This window comes from Dunckerocampus dactyliophorus, chromosome 10 (assembly GCF_027744805.1).
Source record: "Dunckerocampus dactyliophorus isolate RoL2022-P2 chromosome 10, RoL_Ddac_1.1, whole genome shotgun sequence".
Taxonomy (NCBI): Eukaryota; Metazoa; Chordata; class Actinopteri; order Syngnathiformes; family Syngnathidae; genus Dunckerocampus; species Dunckerocampus dactyliophorus.
In genome coordinates this window covers 6,943,027-6,961,904 of record NC_072828.1, presented here as the reverse complement: position 1 = coordinate 6,961,904, position 18,878 = coordinate 6,943,027, and the positions used below count along the sequence as shown (strand labels likewise).

Sequence of the window (18,878 nt, the reverse complement as noted above, 5' to 3'; positions counted from 1 at the left end):
CTAGTTTTTTCTCTCTCAGAAAAAGGTCTGCAGACCAGTGTCTACATTGTTATGTGAATTGTAGGGGTGTCACGAGACAGTCGGTTCACGAGACGAGATGATACACGAGACGAGATTGGGCCTACAATACGAGACGAGATTTTAACATTGCTTTTCAGAAAAGTACAATGAAAAAATATTGCATATATACAGTATAATATATTGCAATCTACACATTTTATTTCTACTACGTTACATTGCATTGCTCCTCACGAGGCCACACTCTTCTGCACTCTGTGTGTATGTATGCTTGCGGCCCCGCCTCCACCCACCGAGACAAACAATATAACTGACAAAAGGGCTCACCCCATTCATGCCGTTTTTCTATGGAACAAACGCGCCAAGGTGCTGACTCATCTGTTTGGAGGCGGGAGATGAGGAAAACAGACAAGCATGCACATGACAATCATTGAGCTAATTTTCATTTATTGTATACTTAGTTAATTTATTTATTATCGTCCAGGCCGAGTGGCCATGAGGCAGTTTTTTTCTGAACAAGAAACCTTGTCACATTTTAATCTTGCAAGCTCTTGGGACATGAGATCTTGTGACACCCCTAGTGAATAGATAGGCTGAAGTTGTGTTATGTGAATGGATAAACTGGTGATTAGATTGTGTGTATGTGAATGTACACATTTATTTACCTTGTGCATATGTGAATGAACAGACTGCTGTTTACACTATGTGTTATATGAATGGATAGACATGTTTTTATTGTAAGTAAGTGGTATAAGTAAACAAGATAGATCTTTGCATGGTGTGCATATGTGAATGGATAGAAAGCCCAGACAGATTTTAACATGACGTGCATATATTACATTGTGCGTTATGTAAATGGACAGAACTATGTTGAGATTGTGAGTGTATGCGAATAGAAACACTGATGCTTGCATTGTGTCCATCCATCCATTTACTATGGCGCCTATCCTCATTAGGATTGTGGGGGTATGCTGCAGCCTGTCCCAGCTGACTTTGGGCGAGAGGCAGGGTACACCCTGGACTGGTCGCGTGCCAATGGCAGGGCACATATAGACAAACAACCATTCACACTCACATTCATTCCTATGGACAATTTAGAATCACCAATTAACCTAACATGCATGTTTTTGGAATGTGGGAGGAAACCGGAGTTCCCGGAGAAAACCCACACACACACGGGGAGAACATGCAAATTCCACACGGAGATGCCCAAGCGGACATTCGAACCCAGTCAGATCTCCTGACTGTGCTAACCACTAGGCCACCGTGCGGCCACTTGCATAGTGTGTGTATGTAAAATCAAAAGGCAGATTTTGGTGGGATTTGCATATGTGAATGGATAGACTGCGATTTACCTTGTGTGTGTGTGTGTGTGTGTGTGTGTGTGTGTGTGTGTGTGTGTGTGTGTGTGTGTGTGTGTGTGTATGTGAATGGACAGACAGATTTTACATGATGTGCATATGTAAAAATTTGATGTTTACATTGTAGGTGTGTGTATGTGAATGGACAAACTCATGTTTAGAGTACACTAAGTCCCCAACTAACGAACACAATTGGTTCCAGACGACCGTTCTTATGTCGAATTGTTCTTAAGTAGGGGAAAAGGTAATATTACCAATGATATAGGTACTACATGTACATGTATACATATATACAGTATATGCGTATGTATGTAAATATGAGTTTGGATGCAGTAGTAATATTAAACGAGGATAATTAATGAAAAAAACAATAATAAAAATGATATAATAATACGTAATGATAAATGTTATTTACCTTTGAAGAGGAGTGGCCGAGCATACGTTGTTGGTAGTGGAGGAGGAGATATTGGAAAAAAAGGACAAATTGTCATCATCGTAAGACTCTTCTAAAAGAGGTAGTGTTCTATGGGTGGTGTAGAATTAAGCAGGCCTATTAACTCTTCATAAACTTTAACCACACGCTCTGTCCGGGTTGTATCATACAGCCACAATGTAGCTTTCACTCTCCTCCCCTCCTCCCCTCCTCCTCCTCTTGTTCTCCGCTGTTGGTCCCATTAGCAGTGTCACAGTGCCCTCTGCTGGTCAGGCATGTACCAGTATACAATAAATATGGGCTGGCTGGTCAAGCATGTAGCAGTATAAATATGGACTTATAAGGCAAAACACATGAAAATATAGACTAGTCGGCTTGTGTTCGTATCTCCGAATGTTCGCACGTCGGATGTTCGTTAGTCGTGGACTTAGTGTATGTGTTATGTGACTGGACAAATGTGTCAACAGTATGTGAATGGACAGACAGGTTTTTACATGACCTGCGTATGTGAATGGATAAATTAGTGTTTACGTTGTGTGTGTGTGTGTTTGTGCGTGTGTGTGTGTGAATGGACAAACACATGTTTATATTTTGTGTTATGTGACTGGACAAATGCTAATCTTGTGAGTGTGTGTGTGTGTGTGTGTGAGAGATAGAATGGACACACAGGCTTACATGATGTGTATATGTAAATGGATTGACAGATTTTTACAGGATGTGCATATTTGAATGGATAGTATTTAGATTGTGGACTATTGTTTGAATGCTGTGAGCATGACATATGTTCTTTTCTTCTTCTTCTTCTTCCTTCCTCTTTCTTCATCTTCTATCTGCTACAGATGGAGAACTGCAACCAGCCAGCCGTCATAACCAAAGATATTTGCATGGTGTTTTATTCTCGCGACACAAAGCTCTCAGCGTCTCGCTCCATTCGCAACCTTTTTGGCACAGGAAGCCTGCGAGCGGCAGATGGGTACGTTTTTATCGAAAGGTGTTGCAGCGTCTGGCTCCTCTCCTTCACTAAAGGGCTCCCTCTTCCTCTTCTCTAGAAACCGCATAACCGGCGTATATGAGGTCAGCCTGTGCAACCTGGCGGATGCAGGAAGTCCAGGTAAGAGTCAATATTTGAGGCACCCTTCTGGAGCGCTTTCTCATCTAACACTGTCTGGCGTTCCGTCGCAAGGCATGCAGAGGCGACGCAGGCGGGTGCTGGACACCTCGGTGGCCTACGTCCGCGGGGAGGAGAACCTGGCCGGGTGGAGGCCTCGCAGCGACAGTCTCATTCTGGAGCATCAGTGGGAGTTGGAGAAACTCAGCCTGCTTCAAGATGTGAGAGCAAAAAAAATATAACTGTAGACCATCAGTCTACATCCGCTAGTCCCGAACAAGCAAGTTGTTTGATGTTTCCGATCCATCATTTTTGTCCTTCAGGTGGAGAAGACCAAACATTTCCTCTTACTGAGAGAGAAGCTGGAGTCCACCCTGCTTGCAGGTCGGGGGGTTCAGCCATCAGTGTGTGTCACAGAGGAGCTGCTGAGCGACTCACCCCGACCCTCGGAGGCCGAGCCGGATGTTAGCGCTGGTTCAGAACTCACCACTGAGAGACAGCGCGAGCTCGCCGCCAAGGTCGCCTATCGCTGAGATCCTCCTTTCATCTTGTTTTTGTTGCCAGTGTATAGTTCTTCCTGCAGATATGCTGTATATCAATAAATGCTATGCTTTTCTACACACAGTGTCTGCGGCTGCTGACTCACTCCTTCGACAGAGAGTACAGCCACGTATGCGTCAGCGCCAGTGAAAGCAAGGTACTTCCTGTGCAGACCTGCACCAGGCAAAAAATTGTCTCTCAAAATGCTAACACACATTTGCGATCGTGTGTGTGCAGATATCTGAGATGTCCATCACCACGCTGAGAGACTCTCCCTCCATCTCGGCCCTTAACACCATTGCACCCTCCTCCACCTGCCCTTCCCTGGTGGAGGGTTGCTATAGCAACGCTGAACTCAGGTCTGCTCTCAGACGCCTGTGTGTTTGTTGGTGTTGTCGCATATCAACACAAGGCATGAAATTAGACCATTATACTTGTATACTGTATGATGTACAATTACTATTGTACTTTAGATGGTACATTCATTTGGTGTAAATATGGTACATTCTTAGATGGTACACTGTACATAAGCTTTGCTTCTTCCTACTCCTTTTGGACATGTGGAACTATGAAATGATTCATGAGATTTATTCCATTGTAACCTGCATGCATGTTCAAATAAAATTAAACCAAACCAAATAATGTAAATATGGTACATTAGATGCTCATTAAATTTGATGTAAATACAGTACATTAGATGGTACATTAAATATGATGTAATTACAGTCCATTAGAGGTACATTAAATATGGTACATAAGAAGTACATTAAATATGATGTAAGTAGGGTACATTAGAGGTACGTTCAATATGATGTAATTAGAGTCCATTAGAGGTACATTAAATATGGTACATTAGAAGTACTTTAAATATGATGTAATTACAGTCCATTACAGGTGCATTAATTATGGTACATTAGAAATACATTAAATATGATGTAAATACGATACATTAACTATGAGAGTCAGTCCATAGCAAACTAAACGACATGGAATGTGATATCCGATATGGATGACTGAAAGGAAATATAATACAGGCACTAAATTGGCATTGGCACAGTGGTCTAGTGGTTAGCACGTTGGCCAATACAGGAACAGCCTGGAGATCGGGAAGACCTGGGTTCGATTGTTGGGCATTTCTCTGTGGAGTTTGCATGTTCTCCCCGTGTGCGCGTGGGTTTTCTCCGGGTACTCCGGCTTCCTCCCACATTCCCAAAAACATGCATGTGAGGTTAATTGGCGACTCTAAATTGTCCATGTATGAATGTGAGTGTGATTGGTTGTTTGTCTATATGTGCCCTGCGATTGGCTGGCAAGGGTGTACCCCGCCTGTCGCCCGAAGTCAGCTGGGATAGGCTCCAGCATGCCCCCGCTACCCTAATGAGGATGAAGCGGTATAGAAAATGGATGGTTGGATTATTTAAGAGCTGCAATGTTTGTCCAGCCAATCAAGAGTCTTGACACTTGTTCCTACTTTTGCAGACCTCCTGTTCCTCGCTCTCGTGCCGTCAGCCCAGGTCCCGACACGCAGCAGGACGCAGAGGCCAAGAAGTCTGTCAGTGGAGCCTCTGAAGGCAAACCTCGCATCCGTAGATTTGTTCCTGACATCCAGGAGATTCGAGTCAGGTGAGGCAGCTACTATTAAACACGTAACAAGAGTGCAGGCCTCTGCCAAGGCTTGTAAAAGAAACTCTTGTACTTGCAGCCCCATTGTGTCCAAAAAAGGCTACTTACATTTCTTGGAGCCGCACACCAATGGCTGGGTGAAGCGCTACGTGGTGGTGCGGCGGCCATACGTCTACATCTACAACACAGAGCGCGATGCCGTGGAGCGCGCCATCCTCAATCTGTCCTCCGCACAGGTGGAGTACAGCGAGGACCAGCAGGCAATGCTGAAGGTAACTGCTCCAACAGACATCACAAATCATCTTGGTGATCCAACATATTCTCATGGGGGATTTCTCCACCGTTTTATGCAGACCCCAAACACGTTTGCCGTGTGTACAGAGCATCGCGGAATATTGCTTCAAGCCACGAATGACAAAGACATGCATGACTGGCTGTATGCCTTCAATCCTCTCTTGGCGGGGACTATCAGGTAATGCATCCTCTTTTTTTGTGGAAGACTACTTAAGGACTCATACTTATAAGTCAGGGGTGGCCAAATTTTTTCCAGCGAGGACCACATAGTGAATAATGAAAGGATGCCACTTTAATATTGTTTTATCAAGTAAAAAAGTGCATCTCAGCTTTGTGATAGAGGTGAAAAAGCATATTAATAATACCAACTTCACTCTTTGCTTTTTTTTCCCATTTTTGCTGATGTTTTCTTTCCCAAGTATTTCAGCTTTTTTCTTAAATAATCGTCGTAAAAATAACATGTTCTGCTGTTGCTTATAGCATATTAATATTACGAGTTTATTCACAGAAAATTGTCACCTTTTTGCTGTTGTTTTTTTCCCAAATATTTCAAGTTTCTTCTTCAATTATCATTGTAATTTTTCTTCTCGGAATATTATGAGTTTATTGTCATAATATTATGTTTTTATTCCCATAATGGTTTGTTTGTTCCCATAATATTATATTTCAACTTTATGCTACTAAAATGACATTATTTTTCCTCTTTAATATTACAAGTTTGTTTTCGTAAAATGTCTTGTTAGTATACAACTTTCTTCTCTTAATATTTTGGCTTTATTCTCATAAAATTACAGCAGTTTTCCCCATTTGTGATGTTGTTATTTTTTAAATTTCCCAACTATTCTTACATTATTCCCATAATATTTTCACTTTATTCTCGTAACATTATATGTTCTTCCTCAACCTAATGTTGCAAAAATTACAACTTTATTTCTCGTTTTGTTAGTTTCATCTAATATTATGACTTAAAAAATAATTTTAAAAATTATTTAATATTTCAACTTTATGCTACTGAAATGACGTTGTTTTCCCCCATAATATTATGACGTTTTTCCCATAAAATTATAACTTTTTCTTGTTAAATTTTTCGTGTTAAAATTTTATTTTATACTTTTGAGTTTTCTTGTTAAATTATATTTTTAGAATGTACCGCGGGCCAATGAAAAAACAGCCACGGGCCGCAAATCAGCCCCGGGCTTTACTTTGGACTTTGAACTAAGAGTACCTAAGTACCTCAATTGTCTCAAAGAAATGTGCCTGAAATTATTATGTATTTTTCATAAATATTTGTTTTCCTGTCTGTCAGGTCAAAGTTGTCCAGAAGACGAGTGGGACAGATGAGAATGTGAGGACGAAGGTGGAGGGAATGATCATGATCATGACAAAGACTTGAGATGTACATAGACCTTCTTCCCCTCCGCCGCCACCTCGTGTCCGGCCGTAGAGGCGGTGAGGAAGCGAGGGGGTGGGTGGCTGTCCTCCTCCTAGCAGCGGTTTGTAACGTCCGATTCTCTCATACGTGTGGTGATGTACTGTAGTTGTTGTCAGTGGCACATCGGGCCTTATGCATACTGTGCGTGTGGCGTGAGTCCTTGCAAAAAGCCACGTCAGCCAGGAGCGGACAAACACGCCGACTCTTCTCTCCTCTACTCTGCAGCTCTGTGTTGCTACGTGCGTACAGCTAGCAAATACACACTAATGCATACATACATCTTTTGTTCTTGCACCATGATTTAAAAAAAAACAAAAAAACACACACACACACACGACGCCACAATCACTCATCATTTGTGATATATGGAGATATTTACCTGCCTCTCTTATTTATTTCTGCATGTATTTATTTACAAAGACATTTATATTTCTAAAGTACGGTGCAATTTCTGCACACTGCACTTTGTAAAGGAGGTCCCGCAATTTTTTTCTTTTTCTTTTCTTTTTTTTAATAATGCCACAACCTCGACGCCACATGGTTGACTTGACGTCACGTTGGATCACTTGAATGAACCCCCCCCCCACACACCTTTGTTTGGCAAGAAGAAAAGGTGAAACGTGAAAGCGCTACGTGATTGGGAAGTGAATAATGTGCATATATGTGATTACATGCAGTGCCTCAGTCGCCATGCACACTTTGCCTCTACACCGGTTGCTCTCAATCTACAACCTTCATGCTGCTATTTCTGCTTTTCATCCCTGCATCATCATCATCATCATCTACAGGGGTTTGTGTATTTATCAAGTCGAGTCATACACTCAATGTTTACTCATGCAAACTGGCCTGGAATCAAATATGAAAAGGGGAAGAGGATTATTACGACAGATTAGGAGGTAGCGAAAAGTCACGTGGTGGCCCGCCACAAATACATTTGGCATTATCTGTTCACCCTCTCACCATGACATTATAGTGGGACACAGACTCCGCACAATAGATGACATCGTAACTCTGCTTCTTAACACACCTCATACGCACGCACCACAGCTGACCTGGTCACGCAGTATATAGCGTCTGTTCATCAATATAGTGAGATATTAGATCAGGGGTGTCCAAACTTTTTTCCAGCGAGGGGCGCCATCTTGTGCAGTTCATTAAAAAAAAAAAAAAAAAAACGGGAGGTTGCCTACAGCCACTGCTGTTAATGCCAAGTCACGCTAAGTAGAGACTCCGGCTGTTATTTGCTTTTGCAGACCACACACCCAGCGACCATGGGAGACTCTGTGGTGTATTGAATAGAGGCGTTAATTGACGCGGTCTCACGCACTGTGCAGTAAGTCTTGCTTGTTTGTGCGACTTTTAAGGCCATTTATTTCCCCGAGCTCTGTTGTGTTGGACTTTGGGTTCCACTGCGCTGCCGCCACTGTGATCCGTCTGTGCGTTTCCCCGCGCAATTCAATGTGAATATCGGACGACGAGCCTGCATCAGGTCAGCTAGCCTGAGTGCATGCTCAAAATAAACTATGCGCACATTTGGAAGCATACATGTACATGTACTTCATGCAAGTTGCTCTTCTTTGAAAGTCATCCATGGATGATACTTCACTACTTTGCATGTTATCAACAGTCTCACGTTTGAGTATTTTATTTATTGCAAGACTGGCATCATAAGTGAGGGAACACCTCTGTGGTTTGCACATGACACAATCTTAATGAAGCAGCGTCTCACTTCTTTGTCAACACAATCCTTATCACACGCCACACAACAGTGGGATCCATCTTGTTCTCCATGCTGTTGTTTCATCGTGCATAGTCATGTCGCATTTTATCCAACCAAAGTTAAGTTGTCGCAGTCACAAAAAGTATCACACTGAATGTACGACAATATTTTTCAAAACCACTACTCTGGGAGTGTTTTATGGTGGCCCAAAGGTGGCGAATGCTCCTAACACAGAAATGATCCAAAAGCACGCAAGCATCGTATAACGCTTGCAACAGGAAAATGCTGCAATCACATAAATGCTACAAGATGCAAAATAAAAATACTGCAATTGCCCAAAACACACACAAACCCCGAAAACAACAAAATGTAAATTAGCTGTGCTACTATGAAGCTGGGGAGCCTACCGGCGGAGCCAAACCTGAGGGATATTTGTCTTTAAAGACTTAAGATGTAATATTTTATAGTATTACAGAGCAACCGATTTTTACAACCAAGAGTTTACAAAAACATAAATATAAAAGCACGTTTTCATTCTGCAAACTTTTGTCTGGGCATTTCCTCATGTCTTTAAAGATGGATGTCCCTCAGCCTCGGGTCTGGCGCCCCTGGTAGACTCGCCAACTTCCTATTAGCCTGATGTTCTGCTTCGTCAACTGCAGCATTTCTCTCATGCATGCTCTCATTGCATTTGCAGCATTTTTTTTTTGCATTTCTTTTTGATCCTGCAGCGTTTATGTGACTGCAGCATTTTTTATGTGTTTTATGGTGTTTGTGTGTTTTTGGTTTTAGATAATTTCTACGTTTGGAGCGTTGGCCCCTGTCGGCCACTGTACTGCTCCACTCCACAGTGGGGTTGTCCTATTTGATTGTAGATTATCAGGAAACCTGACACAGGTTAAAGGTTATACTGTACTGCTGATGCTGTGTGTGTGTGTGTGTGTGTGTGTGTGTGTGTGTGTGTGTGTGTGTAGTTAACCTCTCCATTCCTGCCACAATATGCACACCTTTCACCCCACTCCTCCCCATCCCATCTCCACTTTGAATGGACAATGATTGACATTGTTGTGCTTCCACACTTTGTTCTTTGTTGAAACGACTTTGCTTTGTACATATCGACATGATTGCTGTGAACAGTGTGTCATCGAGTGGCGCCCGTTTACAAAACCCCCACACGGGAAGTCGTCGTTCAGTGAGTGTCTTTTGAGTGTTGGAGTTTGCTGTCCAATGTTTGTGTGCACTGAACAACTTGTCATATATGAAATAAAGATGAAAATGATGCAACACCAAGCCATGGACCTGTTATTTCTCATTAGCCATAATTTTACTGAATGCACTCTGACACGCTTTAGCCATTCATTTCAACCTGTCCAGAGTATTGAGGTGCCAAATACTGAGTCATACCTGGCAACGACGGTATGATGGTATGGTATCGAAACAGTACAACTTAACTACAGTGCCAGGCCAGTATTGCTGATACTGCTACTGATACTTTTGACTCAAAATAATTAATTCTTTCACCTTTATTTTGTGAGTCGTGGTAATAATCAGAATAAAAAACAGGCTTTCAGGCAAACAGTGAATCAACAATATATAACTACAACAATATCAGACAATGTAGCAGTATTAACAAAATAATATAGTTATTTCCTTGAACAAAATAAACAGAATAATGCAAAATAAGTTAACAAAAAAAATGACAATTAAGCAATACAAACAACAAAAAACATTTGTTAAACACGTTAGTATCAGTTTGGTACTGATACATTCTTGGTACTATCGATATTTGGATCGACCCTGAATGCGGTTTTCGGCTCACCATACCTGGCAACCCCGGAGCAGCCGCTTTCCGTGTCCTTGCTAACTGATGACTGACGTCAGCGGCAGTAAAAAAAAAAATCATCCACCGGACAACTTTGCATCTTTTGACAAGGTCAGAGTAGAATAAAAGCATCTCGGGCTATCATGAAGCGTTTATTCTTACATATTGTACGGATCTTAAACGAGCGTCATTATGCTAGCAGTGTTAGCAGGCCGTACTCGCTAACGTCAGCTATTAATGTCGATGCTACTAAAACATCTTTTAGTTGCTGCTTTTGCAGGCGTTTTGTCGCTTTATATATTATCCGTGTACGTATTAGTTTTAATTATTTTGACACCAGGAAGTCAACGATGACACGTCATGTCTGACACGAGAAGAAATCAGACAAAGTCCTTTATAATCTCTACTGTTCATTGGAGTCCTGAGCAAAGTTGTTGTGTCTCATTTAAATCATGGGTTAGGTGTGTGTTTTGTTTGCTGTAATACATGTCACCCTGTTAGTTTCAGTTTCACTTTGTGCACCATTACGCCATTACGACCACCAGCCACCGGCTGATGGCATATTTATTTATCAGTTTACACATATTTTATACAGCTTATTTGACTTTTTTATGTTGATTCGTCTGTCTGCATAAAAGTTTGGTGCGGCGTTACTGCTTTATTTTCTTTTCTTTCTATTATTATTATTATTTTTCTGTTCAACTTCTTTCCGAACACGGCGCGCTTAGTACGTCATCTTAAGTACCCACGTTTACGGGCGCCATATTGGAGCGGTACATATCAAAAGCCAGGGATGTCCAAACTGCGTTTAGATACAAAGCTTTGTGGTGTTGTTAGTTACAAATATCAACATTTCAGCATTTTGTCTGTATATAATGCTTTCTTCCTTTATTTGTCTCATTTTTGCTGTTTTTTTTGTTTAGTTGCATGTGAATTAATACTTTTTTTTTTTTTTTTACAATTATATGAAGATTTGCCATTAAAAAATGTTGCTTTGTTGCTTCTTCTGTCGTCATCATTTTATGTAAAAAAGTGAAAAAGTAGTGTTGTTTTCAGTATATAAAAATGAATGCATATTACCAAAAACATAATGACTGGGTGTATTTAATAACTTAGTTCTCCTGTGTGCATGTCGGTTGTTGTTCTTTTAGAGCGTTTTGCTTTTGAAAGAAGGCTGTGAAACATTTGTCCCCTACGGAGGACAAAAATGCATTGCTGGGTATGAGCAGGATATGCTGAAAATTATTTTTAATTATAAAAAATTATAATTATTTATTTATTAGAAAAGATGATTCCATTCAATCTGGACTCAAAAAAATAAGTGAGCAAGCTTTGCCTTTTTCCTCACTTGCAGATGACCGATCATGGAGATGGTGATGTCAACTGTGATGCGTTTCATTATGCTGAACTTAACCGCGACAGGTGAGACTCTACCAACTGCTGACCTTACCTGTGTTGTTTCATGAATGAATTCATTAATGCGTCAATAAGCCACTCTTGTTTGATAAAGAATATATATGGACTATAATGCTACAACGCCACTGGAACCGGAAGTGATACAGGCTGTTTCTGAGGCCTTACAGGATGCTTGGGGGAACCCCAGCAGCAGCTACCAAGCAGGTGAGCCTACTTTCATCATTTGGCTGTGATGTGTATGATCTCAATAATCCATGTGCATGTCAGGCCTCAAAGCGAAGGCTATCATCAGTCAGTCCCGAGAGAATGTGGCAAGGATGGTCGGAGGCAAAGCAGAGGACATCATTTTCACCTCAGGAGGAACTGAGGTAGCGCTGACACTTCTCCGCAGGCACATTTAATATTAATATTGGTAAACAGGAATAAAGCTATCTTCCAGGCCAACAACATGGTGCTTCACACTGCCATAGAGCATTTCAAGAGACACCAGAATGGGAAGCTTCCACACATCATCACAACCAATGTGGAGCACGACTCCATTAAACTCGTGGCCGAGCACCTGCAGAGGGATGGCAAGGCGGGTACGAGGACAGCAATAAATGTTGTGTATTTTTTGCGCTTGATGTTCAGTGTTTTCCGTACAGTCCTTATTTGTGCTGGCTCTGTCTTGCTTGTGACATAAAAAAATACCAAAAGAAGCAACAGAAGAAAGCGTATTCCTAAATATAGTTGTTTTACTTTTTATGTTTTTTGCTCAATTTTTGTCTCCCACAGCCGCCATAAAAATGATTGTGCTAATTTGCCGATGACGCCATCACCCCAGCCACAAATAGCTTGCAGCCCTGTGAGAAACACTGAATCTTTTTGCCACAGATGTGACCTTTGTGCCCGTTTCCACGGTGACGGGCCACGTGGAGGTGAGCGATGTCTTGGCCGCCGTGCGCCCCAGCACTTGCCTCGTGACCATAATGCTGGCCAACAATGAGACGGGCGTCATCATGGTAAGAAAGAAGGTCTTTCATTTTATGACATGGACAGACTTCACCTGCACTGTATTTGCTGTGTGTTTGCTTGGGAGCAAGGTTACACAATCAAGACCAAATTGACTTCAACAAAAGCTTTTTGGAGGGTGTAAGCATGGGCTAAGGGAGAAACTACTACATTTTAATGCAAATGCTAACAATCTCACCACGCAAACAATTACAAATGGATGCACTGTGGCTGTTTTTTTAACTTTTCTGCAGCCTGTCCGTGAGATCTGCCAGAGTGTCAAGAGTCTGAACAAGCAGAGCCAGCGTCTCCGCATCCTCCTGCACACGGATGCTGCCCAGGCTCTGGGGAAGATCCAAGTGGATGTGGGCGACCTGGGTGTGGATTACCTAACCATCGTGGGTCACAAGGTTGGAGAGTTTGTATGCTGAAACACTTCTATTACGCCACGGTCAAATATTAATGTTTTTCATCTTTCAGTTTTATGCGCCACGGATTGGTGCATTGTTTGTCAACGGCCCCGGAGTGACAACGCCGCTCTATCCGATGCTCTTTGGCGGCGGACAGGAGAGGAATTTTAGACCGGGGTAATCATCTTACTGTACATGCATGAAACAGTGGGAGTCGTTGCATTAAGCATATCTCCTTTTTGTAACGTTGCAGCACTGAAAACACACCAATGATTGCTGGACTGGGGAAGGTATGTTTGCTAGCTTAAAAGTTCCATGTTGTTGTACTTTTCTTATTGTGCCACAATAGGTGTGTCCAAAATCTACCCTTGATGCTGGAATTTAGACTTTTAGTAAGCACTACTGGAAACACGGTGTTTTGTGCGTGTGTGTAGCTTTAATGCTAATGAGCTGCGTTTTTCCACACCTATCTCCGGCAATGCGTCTGTCTGCAAGAAGTGCAATTGTCTACTTTATCCAATTTTTACACTGTAACGCTGCACTGACCAACGTTATAGATGTAACATATCACACACAACAACATAACATTAACAAGCGTTAGCAACACAAAGGTAAAGTGCTAATATTCCACTCACATTTGAACAACATGCTAGGTTAGCCTATTTCCTAGCAAAAAAACCCTTAAATGATCAAACTTACAGCTCCCAAGTCTGTAGCTGACTGGCGGATAGTTGACAGAGCGCCATGTTTTAAGATGTGCAGTGAAGCCTGCTTTTTTAACAGGTACCTGTTATGCTTTTCCTCTTTTCTGACCTATAAATGTTGTTCCAATGTTGTATTCTCATGTAAAATGATGCCAACGCATCACATAATGAGGTTTGCACATTTGGAAGTGAGACCTAAAAGCCGTTTTGGTTGGCTCTGCACGCTGTGTTTTACACAGTTTTAAAAAAATAATAATTTCACTGACGTCAAAACAACCTAAACTGCCTTATATGGGCATGCCCTGACACATGCTGTAGGCCTGCCCTCCCCCGCTCTGCTTCGCTCTGCTCTGTTCACCCCGTTAGCACGTATGGCTCCCAGGAAATGTTTCTTCGGGTGTGCCTAAAGAGGCAAGCATCAGGCAGAAGTGGAAGGCATCAGGCAGCAAGAGAAAAATATGTCATCTGTCAACGGCACTTCACTCGGGACTGTTTTGTGAACATACAAAGCTGGACTATCCGCCAAACTGTTGCTGAAGTCTGACGCCTTCCCAACGTTACCTGGCCGTGTTGAAGAGTCAGAAAAGCAAGCTGTAACAGTTTATCAGTGTCCTAACTGTGTTTATTTTGTGTAAGTAATCGGACAAAAGCGGCTGTCTGTGTAGCGTTATGTAGCATTATAGAGTGTGCATACAGCAAGTGGAGGGAGTGTGACCAATCGCAGTGGAGTGGGCTCGGCGGGAGGCGTGGCTGGAGGAGGGCTCGGGGTGGAGTAAATTACACAGACCGTTTGGGCGGGAGGCAGGAAACGCTGCAGGAAGAGGTCCAGAGTCTGGACGATCTAGAATGCTTTCTTTGTGTGTTATGGTGTGTAGCTGCTCTATAGGAGTCCAGACCTCAATACAAAGGCCCGAAAATGATTATAATAGGTCCCCTTTAAGAAACTATACCATATCAACTTTTGACATATATACTATACTTTGCAATTGTTCAACACAATAGATGCAATATATCACACACAACAACGTAACATTAAGGAGCAGCTTAGGAGGACAAAAGCGTTAGCAACACTAACATAGCTACATGTATGTGAGCTAAAGTGCTAACATTACACTTACATTTTAACATCATGCAAGGTTAGCCACTTTATTCTCATATGCGTCTGCTAGGCTGCAGAGCTGGTGACCACTCACGGTGCATCTTATGAGCGCCACATGCTGGACATCAAACTCTACCTGGAGGAACGCCTGAAGGTTATTTTAATGACACTTGAGTAGGAGATTTTTAAACGGAGAATTTGTATTTTTTGACATGAAGTTGGATGACACTTCCGAGCCGAGTTCTAGTCGGTTCTCTTAAGTTAAGCGTTTTGCTTCTCAAAACAATATGCGTTTGCGTCACAAAACCGTTGCCCTCAAAAAATTCAGACTTCTCAGTCACTCGGTGCTATTTTCTGTCAGCAGCAACTAGCCGGAACTACTTTCCTCCACAATGAAATCCGACCAGAACTCGGCTCACGGGATGAAGTGGGGGAAAAGTCACTGTTGATGCACGACACTGCTGATGGGGATGTCATACAACTTCATGCCAAAGAATCCAAACTATCCCTTTAAGATTTTGGTTGTTTTATGGCTCATATTCACATCACCGGTCAATTAATTTGTTTTTTTCCCCCTGCTGTCAGGCCACTTTTAAAGACAAGCTGCACTTTAACAGCCATTTTGTGGGCTCAGAGCAACTTGCCAACACATGTAACGTGTCCATCCTGGGTGCAGGGTTACAAGGTGACGTGCTATGTTACGTGTCAGTGCACTGCAGAGGCAGGAAATACTTAGAATGCTTCCTGTGACTCTGCGTCAGGCTGGCGGGTGTTGTCACACTGCGAGAAGCTGCAGGCGAGCGTGGGTGCCGCCTGCCACTCCGACCGCGGAGACAGGTAAACGCAGCCTCACTCTGTCGCTCTCGCTCTCCAGCCGCTCTCACAGCATCCCTGCATCCTCCTTCAGGCCTTCACACATCCTTTTGAGCTGCGGCGTCCTCCCAGAAGTGGCAGCTAACGCCTTGAGGCTGAGCGTGGGCAGGAGGACTTGCAAAGCGCACGTGGATGAGGTGGTGGAGGACTTAAAGAACGCCGTGGAACTGTTGGAGCAGACCAAGTAGACCCCACTGACGCTTTCTTCATCCTTCCAATTTTTGTTATACTTCATTGAAGGATGGCACTCAGCAGAAGAACTACACTGTATTTGAATTTGCGTCTGCCCTCCTCCTCTGAAGTCAAGACTTATGCATATTTCATATTTTAATGCTGTGTCGTGTGCTGGTATAACGGTAAATAGAGATTTTGGATCAAAATTTAAAGTTCTTTTTGGCCTTACCTAGCCGCAAAGTTCTGTGGAACCTAGTGAGGTACAGTATTCCTTGCATACTAACTATTAATCAGCCACAACAAAACACATAAAACTCCAGAACATGGGTTTTAAACGCCAAAAATACCAAATAATCCCCCAAAAATACTTATATAGTATTAAAGTAATTCCTTATTTTACTCAAGCTGCCGCGTTTCCTTTAAAGCAGGGGTTTTCAAAGAGTGGCACAGCGTGCCTCCCCTCACAGAACATAATACAGCTGATTTTCTGGATCATATTGTGTTTTCTGCTCACTACACTCTTGATTTTACTCTCTCACTGTAGAAACTATGAATCAGTCCAGTTTGCCTTTAAAAATAACTGAAGTTCACTCAGCAGGTTAGAAAATTCATCTTTCCTTGATTTTTCTCAAGCTTCTGCGCCGCTCCCGACGTCCCTGGGGAGGCCCGCCTCATACTTTGAAACCCACTGCCTGCCCAAGAATGCGCCATTCAATAAATCGCCGCACATTTATGTTTCGTCATTCGCTCCCTCGCATTATCATTGATTTCCTTTCTCTGCTTCGAATTGTAAATATCTGTTTTTTTTATGGTAACGTCAATAGAAAATGGTTTGATGGCAAAAAAGAGTGGTGCAGCAGTGGTCGCCGTCCCACACGTCAAGTCTCTCAACATTTTCCAGCAGGATGACGCTCTGACAAGACATGATGATGTGTAACTGCACATTTTATAAGTACAATTGTATATACAGTAATAATGTGTCAAACGGAATGTATATGTGTTTAATGCTGTGAGAGGCGTGTTATGGGGTTTAGAGTATAAAAAATGTACATTTTTAGGGATTTTTATGGGTGTCTCATAAATACTTTGGCTTTATTCCCCCAAAATCTTTCCTCAAACTAATTTTCTAAAAATGACACGTTTATTTTGTTTTGTTTCTCGTAATATTAATAATCGTAATACTGTATCATAAAAAATAACATTTTTTCTTTAATATTTCACCTTTCTTCTTTTACATTTTCTTCTCATAATTAGGATTTTATTCCTATGATGTTTTGTTTTTATTTTCTTAAAATTACAGCAGTTTTATTTTGTTTCTGCTGTTGTTGTTTTGTTTTTTTTTTAATTTTCCAGCTATTTCAAATGTCTTCTTTTAAATTTTAAATTTAGGACTTTATTCCCATAATATTTTGATTTTATTCCCATATTGTAACTTTTTCTCCAACCTAATTAAAAAAAATTACATTGTTATATTTTGTTTGCATCTAATAATATTACGACTTAAAAAAAACAATCACATGTTTTTCCTCATAATATTATGAGTTTATTGTCTTTTTTTCTTGTTAGAATACGATTTTTTTGTCTTAATATTTTGACTTAATCCTCTTAAAATTACAGCTGTTTTTTCATTTCTGCTGTTTTTTTTGTTTTGTTTTTTTTTCCAACTATTTTGACTTTTTCATTTAAATATTCTTCTCGGAATTATGACTTTATTCCCATAATATTTCTCTCTACTTCTGTCATAATATTACAACTTTTAAAGTTTTTCTTGAATATTTCAACTTTATGCTTTGCAAGGATGTTGTTTTCCTTCATTATAGTATGCTATTCTCGTAAAAATGTTGACTTTTTTCTCGTTAGATTCCGACATTTGTCTGTTAATATTTTGACTTTATTCTTGGAAAATTACTGCTGATTTTAGTTTTCTTGTTAAATATGAATTTTAGAATGTGCTGCGGGCCAACAACAAAACTGCCACAGGCCACAAATGGCTCCTGGGCCGCACTTGGCCTGAGGCCCTTGGATCTGCAGTAGGTGTCCAGCGTTGAGCTTACATAGCTTCATTGCCACTGTAATGTTCGCTTGTTTTCAACACAGTTATGGTGCTAACAAACATTCATTTCGTGCTAGAAAACCTACTTTATGGCTAGAATGTCATCCATCAATGGAGGTAATCATACATTACCCCTTCAACCACCACCACCACAGACGTTTAGCAGGAAATACAATGCATTGTCCGTAGCGCCATGACCTGGCGCTTATGTCTCCAGTGAAGCGTGGGAGCATGGGTCAGCATGTGGTCAGTACCGCACAAAGCAGGAGGCTTTCATTACCTTTCTGGCTCACCGGCTCCCCACTGGCCACGCTGGCCAGCTGCCGGCCGCTCAGGTGTCACTTTCCTAGCGTGGGCGGAGGCAGTGAGATGTTTGGGCTCCGAGAAGCTGAAAGGTGCCATATCTGACCTGTAGAGCCGGAGAGGATGGTTCTTCATCGGGCTATCCAGGCGGCTCGGGCGGGGGATCTTCACACCCTTAGGGAGCTGGCATCTTCTGGTCACCTGTCGCCCTCCATCGTGGACGCTCAAGGCGCCGGCCCGGTGCACCACGCGGCCAGGTGTGGACGCCTGGAGTGCCTGCAGTTCCTGGTAGGCCAGCTGGGGCTGGCAGGTGGTGCACGGGCCTTGAACGGGGCCACGCCGGCACATGATGCCGCCGCCACCGGACATGTGCTGGAGCTGCAGTGGCTGGTGGAGCAAGCGGGCTACAATGTGGAGGTGAGAAAACAACACAGGGATCATGGTGGCCTATTCAGAGCATGGTGATCAGTGGAGTTGTGAAAAGTGTACTGTACAGTGTACTGTC

General features: G+C 42.2%; 3 protein-coding genes across 20 annotated transcripts in view; all 3 read left to right on the top strand.

Moving 5' to 3' along the window:
• The window catches only part of kif1aa (kinesin family member 1Aa), a 56,422-nt gene extending 46,910 nt beyond the window's left edge, over window positions 1-9,512 (top strand). For all 17 annotated transcript variants that reach the window (XM_054788932.1, XM_054788934.1, XM_054788933.1 and 14 more), the window contains 10 exons: window positions 2,652-2,785; window positions 2,862-2,923; window positions 2,996-3,141; window positions 3,244-3,438; window positions 3,546-3,617; window positions 3,698-3,819; window positions 4,940-5,083; window positions 5,163-5,355; window positions 5,437-5,555; window positions 6,684-9,512. In XM_054788932.1, the coding sequence (XP_054644907.1) occupies window positions 2,652-2,785; window positions 2,862-2,923; window positions 2,996-3,141; window positions 3,244-3,438; window positions 3,546-3,617; window positions 3,698-3,819; window positions 4,940-5,083; window positions 5,163-5,355; window positions 5,437-5,555; window positions 6,684-6,726 (1,230 nt within the window). In that variant the 3' untranslated portion in view covers window positions 6,727-9,512. The remainder of the gene's footprint in view (window positions 1-2,651; window positions 2,786-2,861; window positions 2,924-2,995; window positions 3,142-3,243; window positions 3,439-3,545; window positions 3,618-3,697; window positions 3,820-4,939; window positions 5,084-5,162; window positions 5,356-5,436; window positions 5,556-6,683) is intronic.
• An 820-nt stretch (window positions 9,513-10,332) lies between these two features.
• Window positions 10,333-17,487, top strand: scly (selenocysteine lyase). Of its 2 annotated transcripts, none has more exons than XM_054788935.1 (13): window positions 10,333-10,462; window positions 11,706-11,773; window positions 11,862-11,971; window positions 12,035-12,135; window positions 12,207-12,348; window positions 12,641-12,768; window positions 13,012-13,167; window positions 13,238-13,344; window positions 13,421-13,457; window positions 15,041-15,124; window positions 15,556-15,655; window positions 15,732-15,807; window positions 15,878-17,487. In XM_054788935.1, exons 1-13 carry the CDS (start codon window positions 10,397-10,399, stop codon window positions 16,029-16,031), a joined length of 1,329 nt encoding a protein of 442 aa, XP_054644910.1. In that variant the 5' UTR covers window positions 10,333-10,396; the 3' UTR covers window positions 16,032-17,487. The 2 variants fall into 2 exon arrangements, with proteins under 2 accessions (XP_054644910.1, XP_054644911.1); XM_054788936.1 differs by lacking the exon at window positions 10,333-10,462 and adding an exon at window positions 10,493-11,570.
• A 188-nt stretch (window positions 17,488-17,675) lies between these two features.
• On the top strand, window positions 17,676-18,847 carry LOC129189294 (espin-like). The gene has a single exon (XM_054790859.1). The coding sequence runs from the start codon at window positions 18,497-18,499 to the stop codon at window positions 18,836-18,838; it is 342 nt and encodes a 113-aa protein (XP_054646834.1). The 5' UTR covers window positions 17,676-18,496; the 3' UTR covers window positions 18,839-18,847.
• Window positions 18,848-18,878: the final 31 nt, after the last annotated feature.

Excerpts from the sequence above, each read along its gene's own strand:
- LOC129189294 (XM_054790859.1), top strand. The coding sequence starts at position 18,497 with ATGGTTCTTCATCGGGCTATCCAGGCGGCTCGGGCGGGGGATCTTCAC.
- scly (XM_054788935.1), top strand. The coding sequence starts at position 10,397 with ATGACTGACGTCAGCGGCAGTAAAAAAAAAAATCATCCACCGGACAAC. Across the intron at positions 13,168-13,237 it reads TAACCATCGTGGGTCACAAG|TTTTATGCGCCACGGATTGG; the intron begins GTTGGAGAGTTT and ends TTCATCTTTCAG. Across the intron at positions 13,458-15,040 it reads TGATTGCTGGACTGGGGAAG|GCTGCAGAGCTGGTGACCAC; the intron begins GTATGTTTGCTA and ends TGCGTCTGCTAG.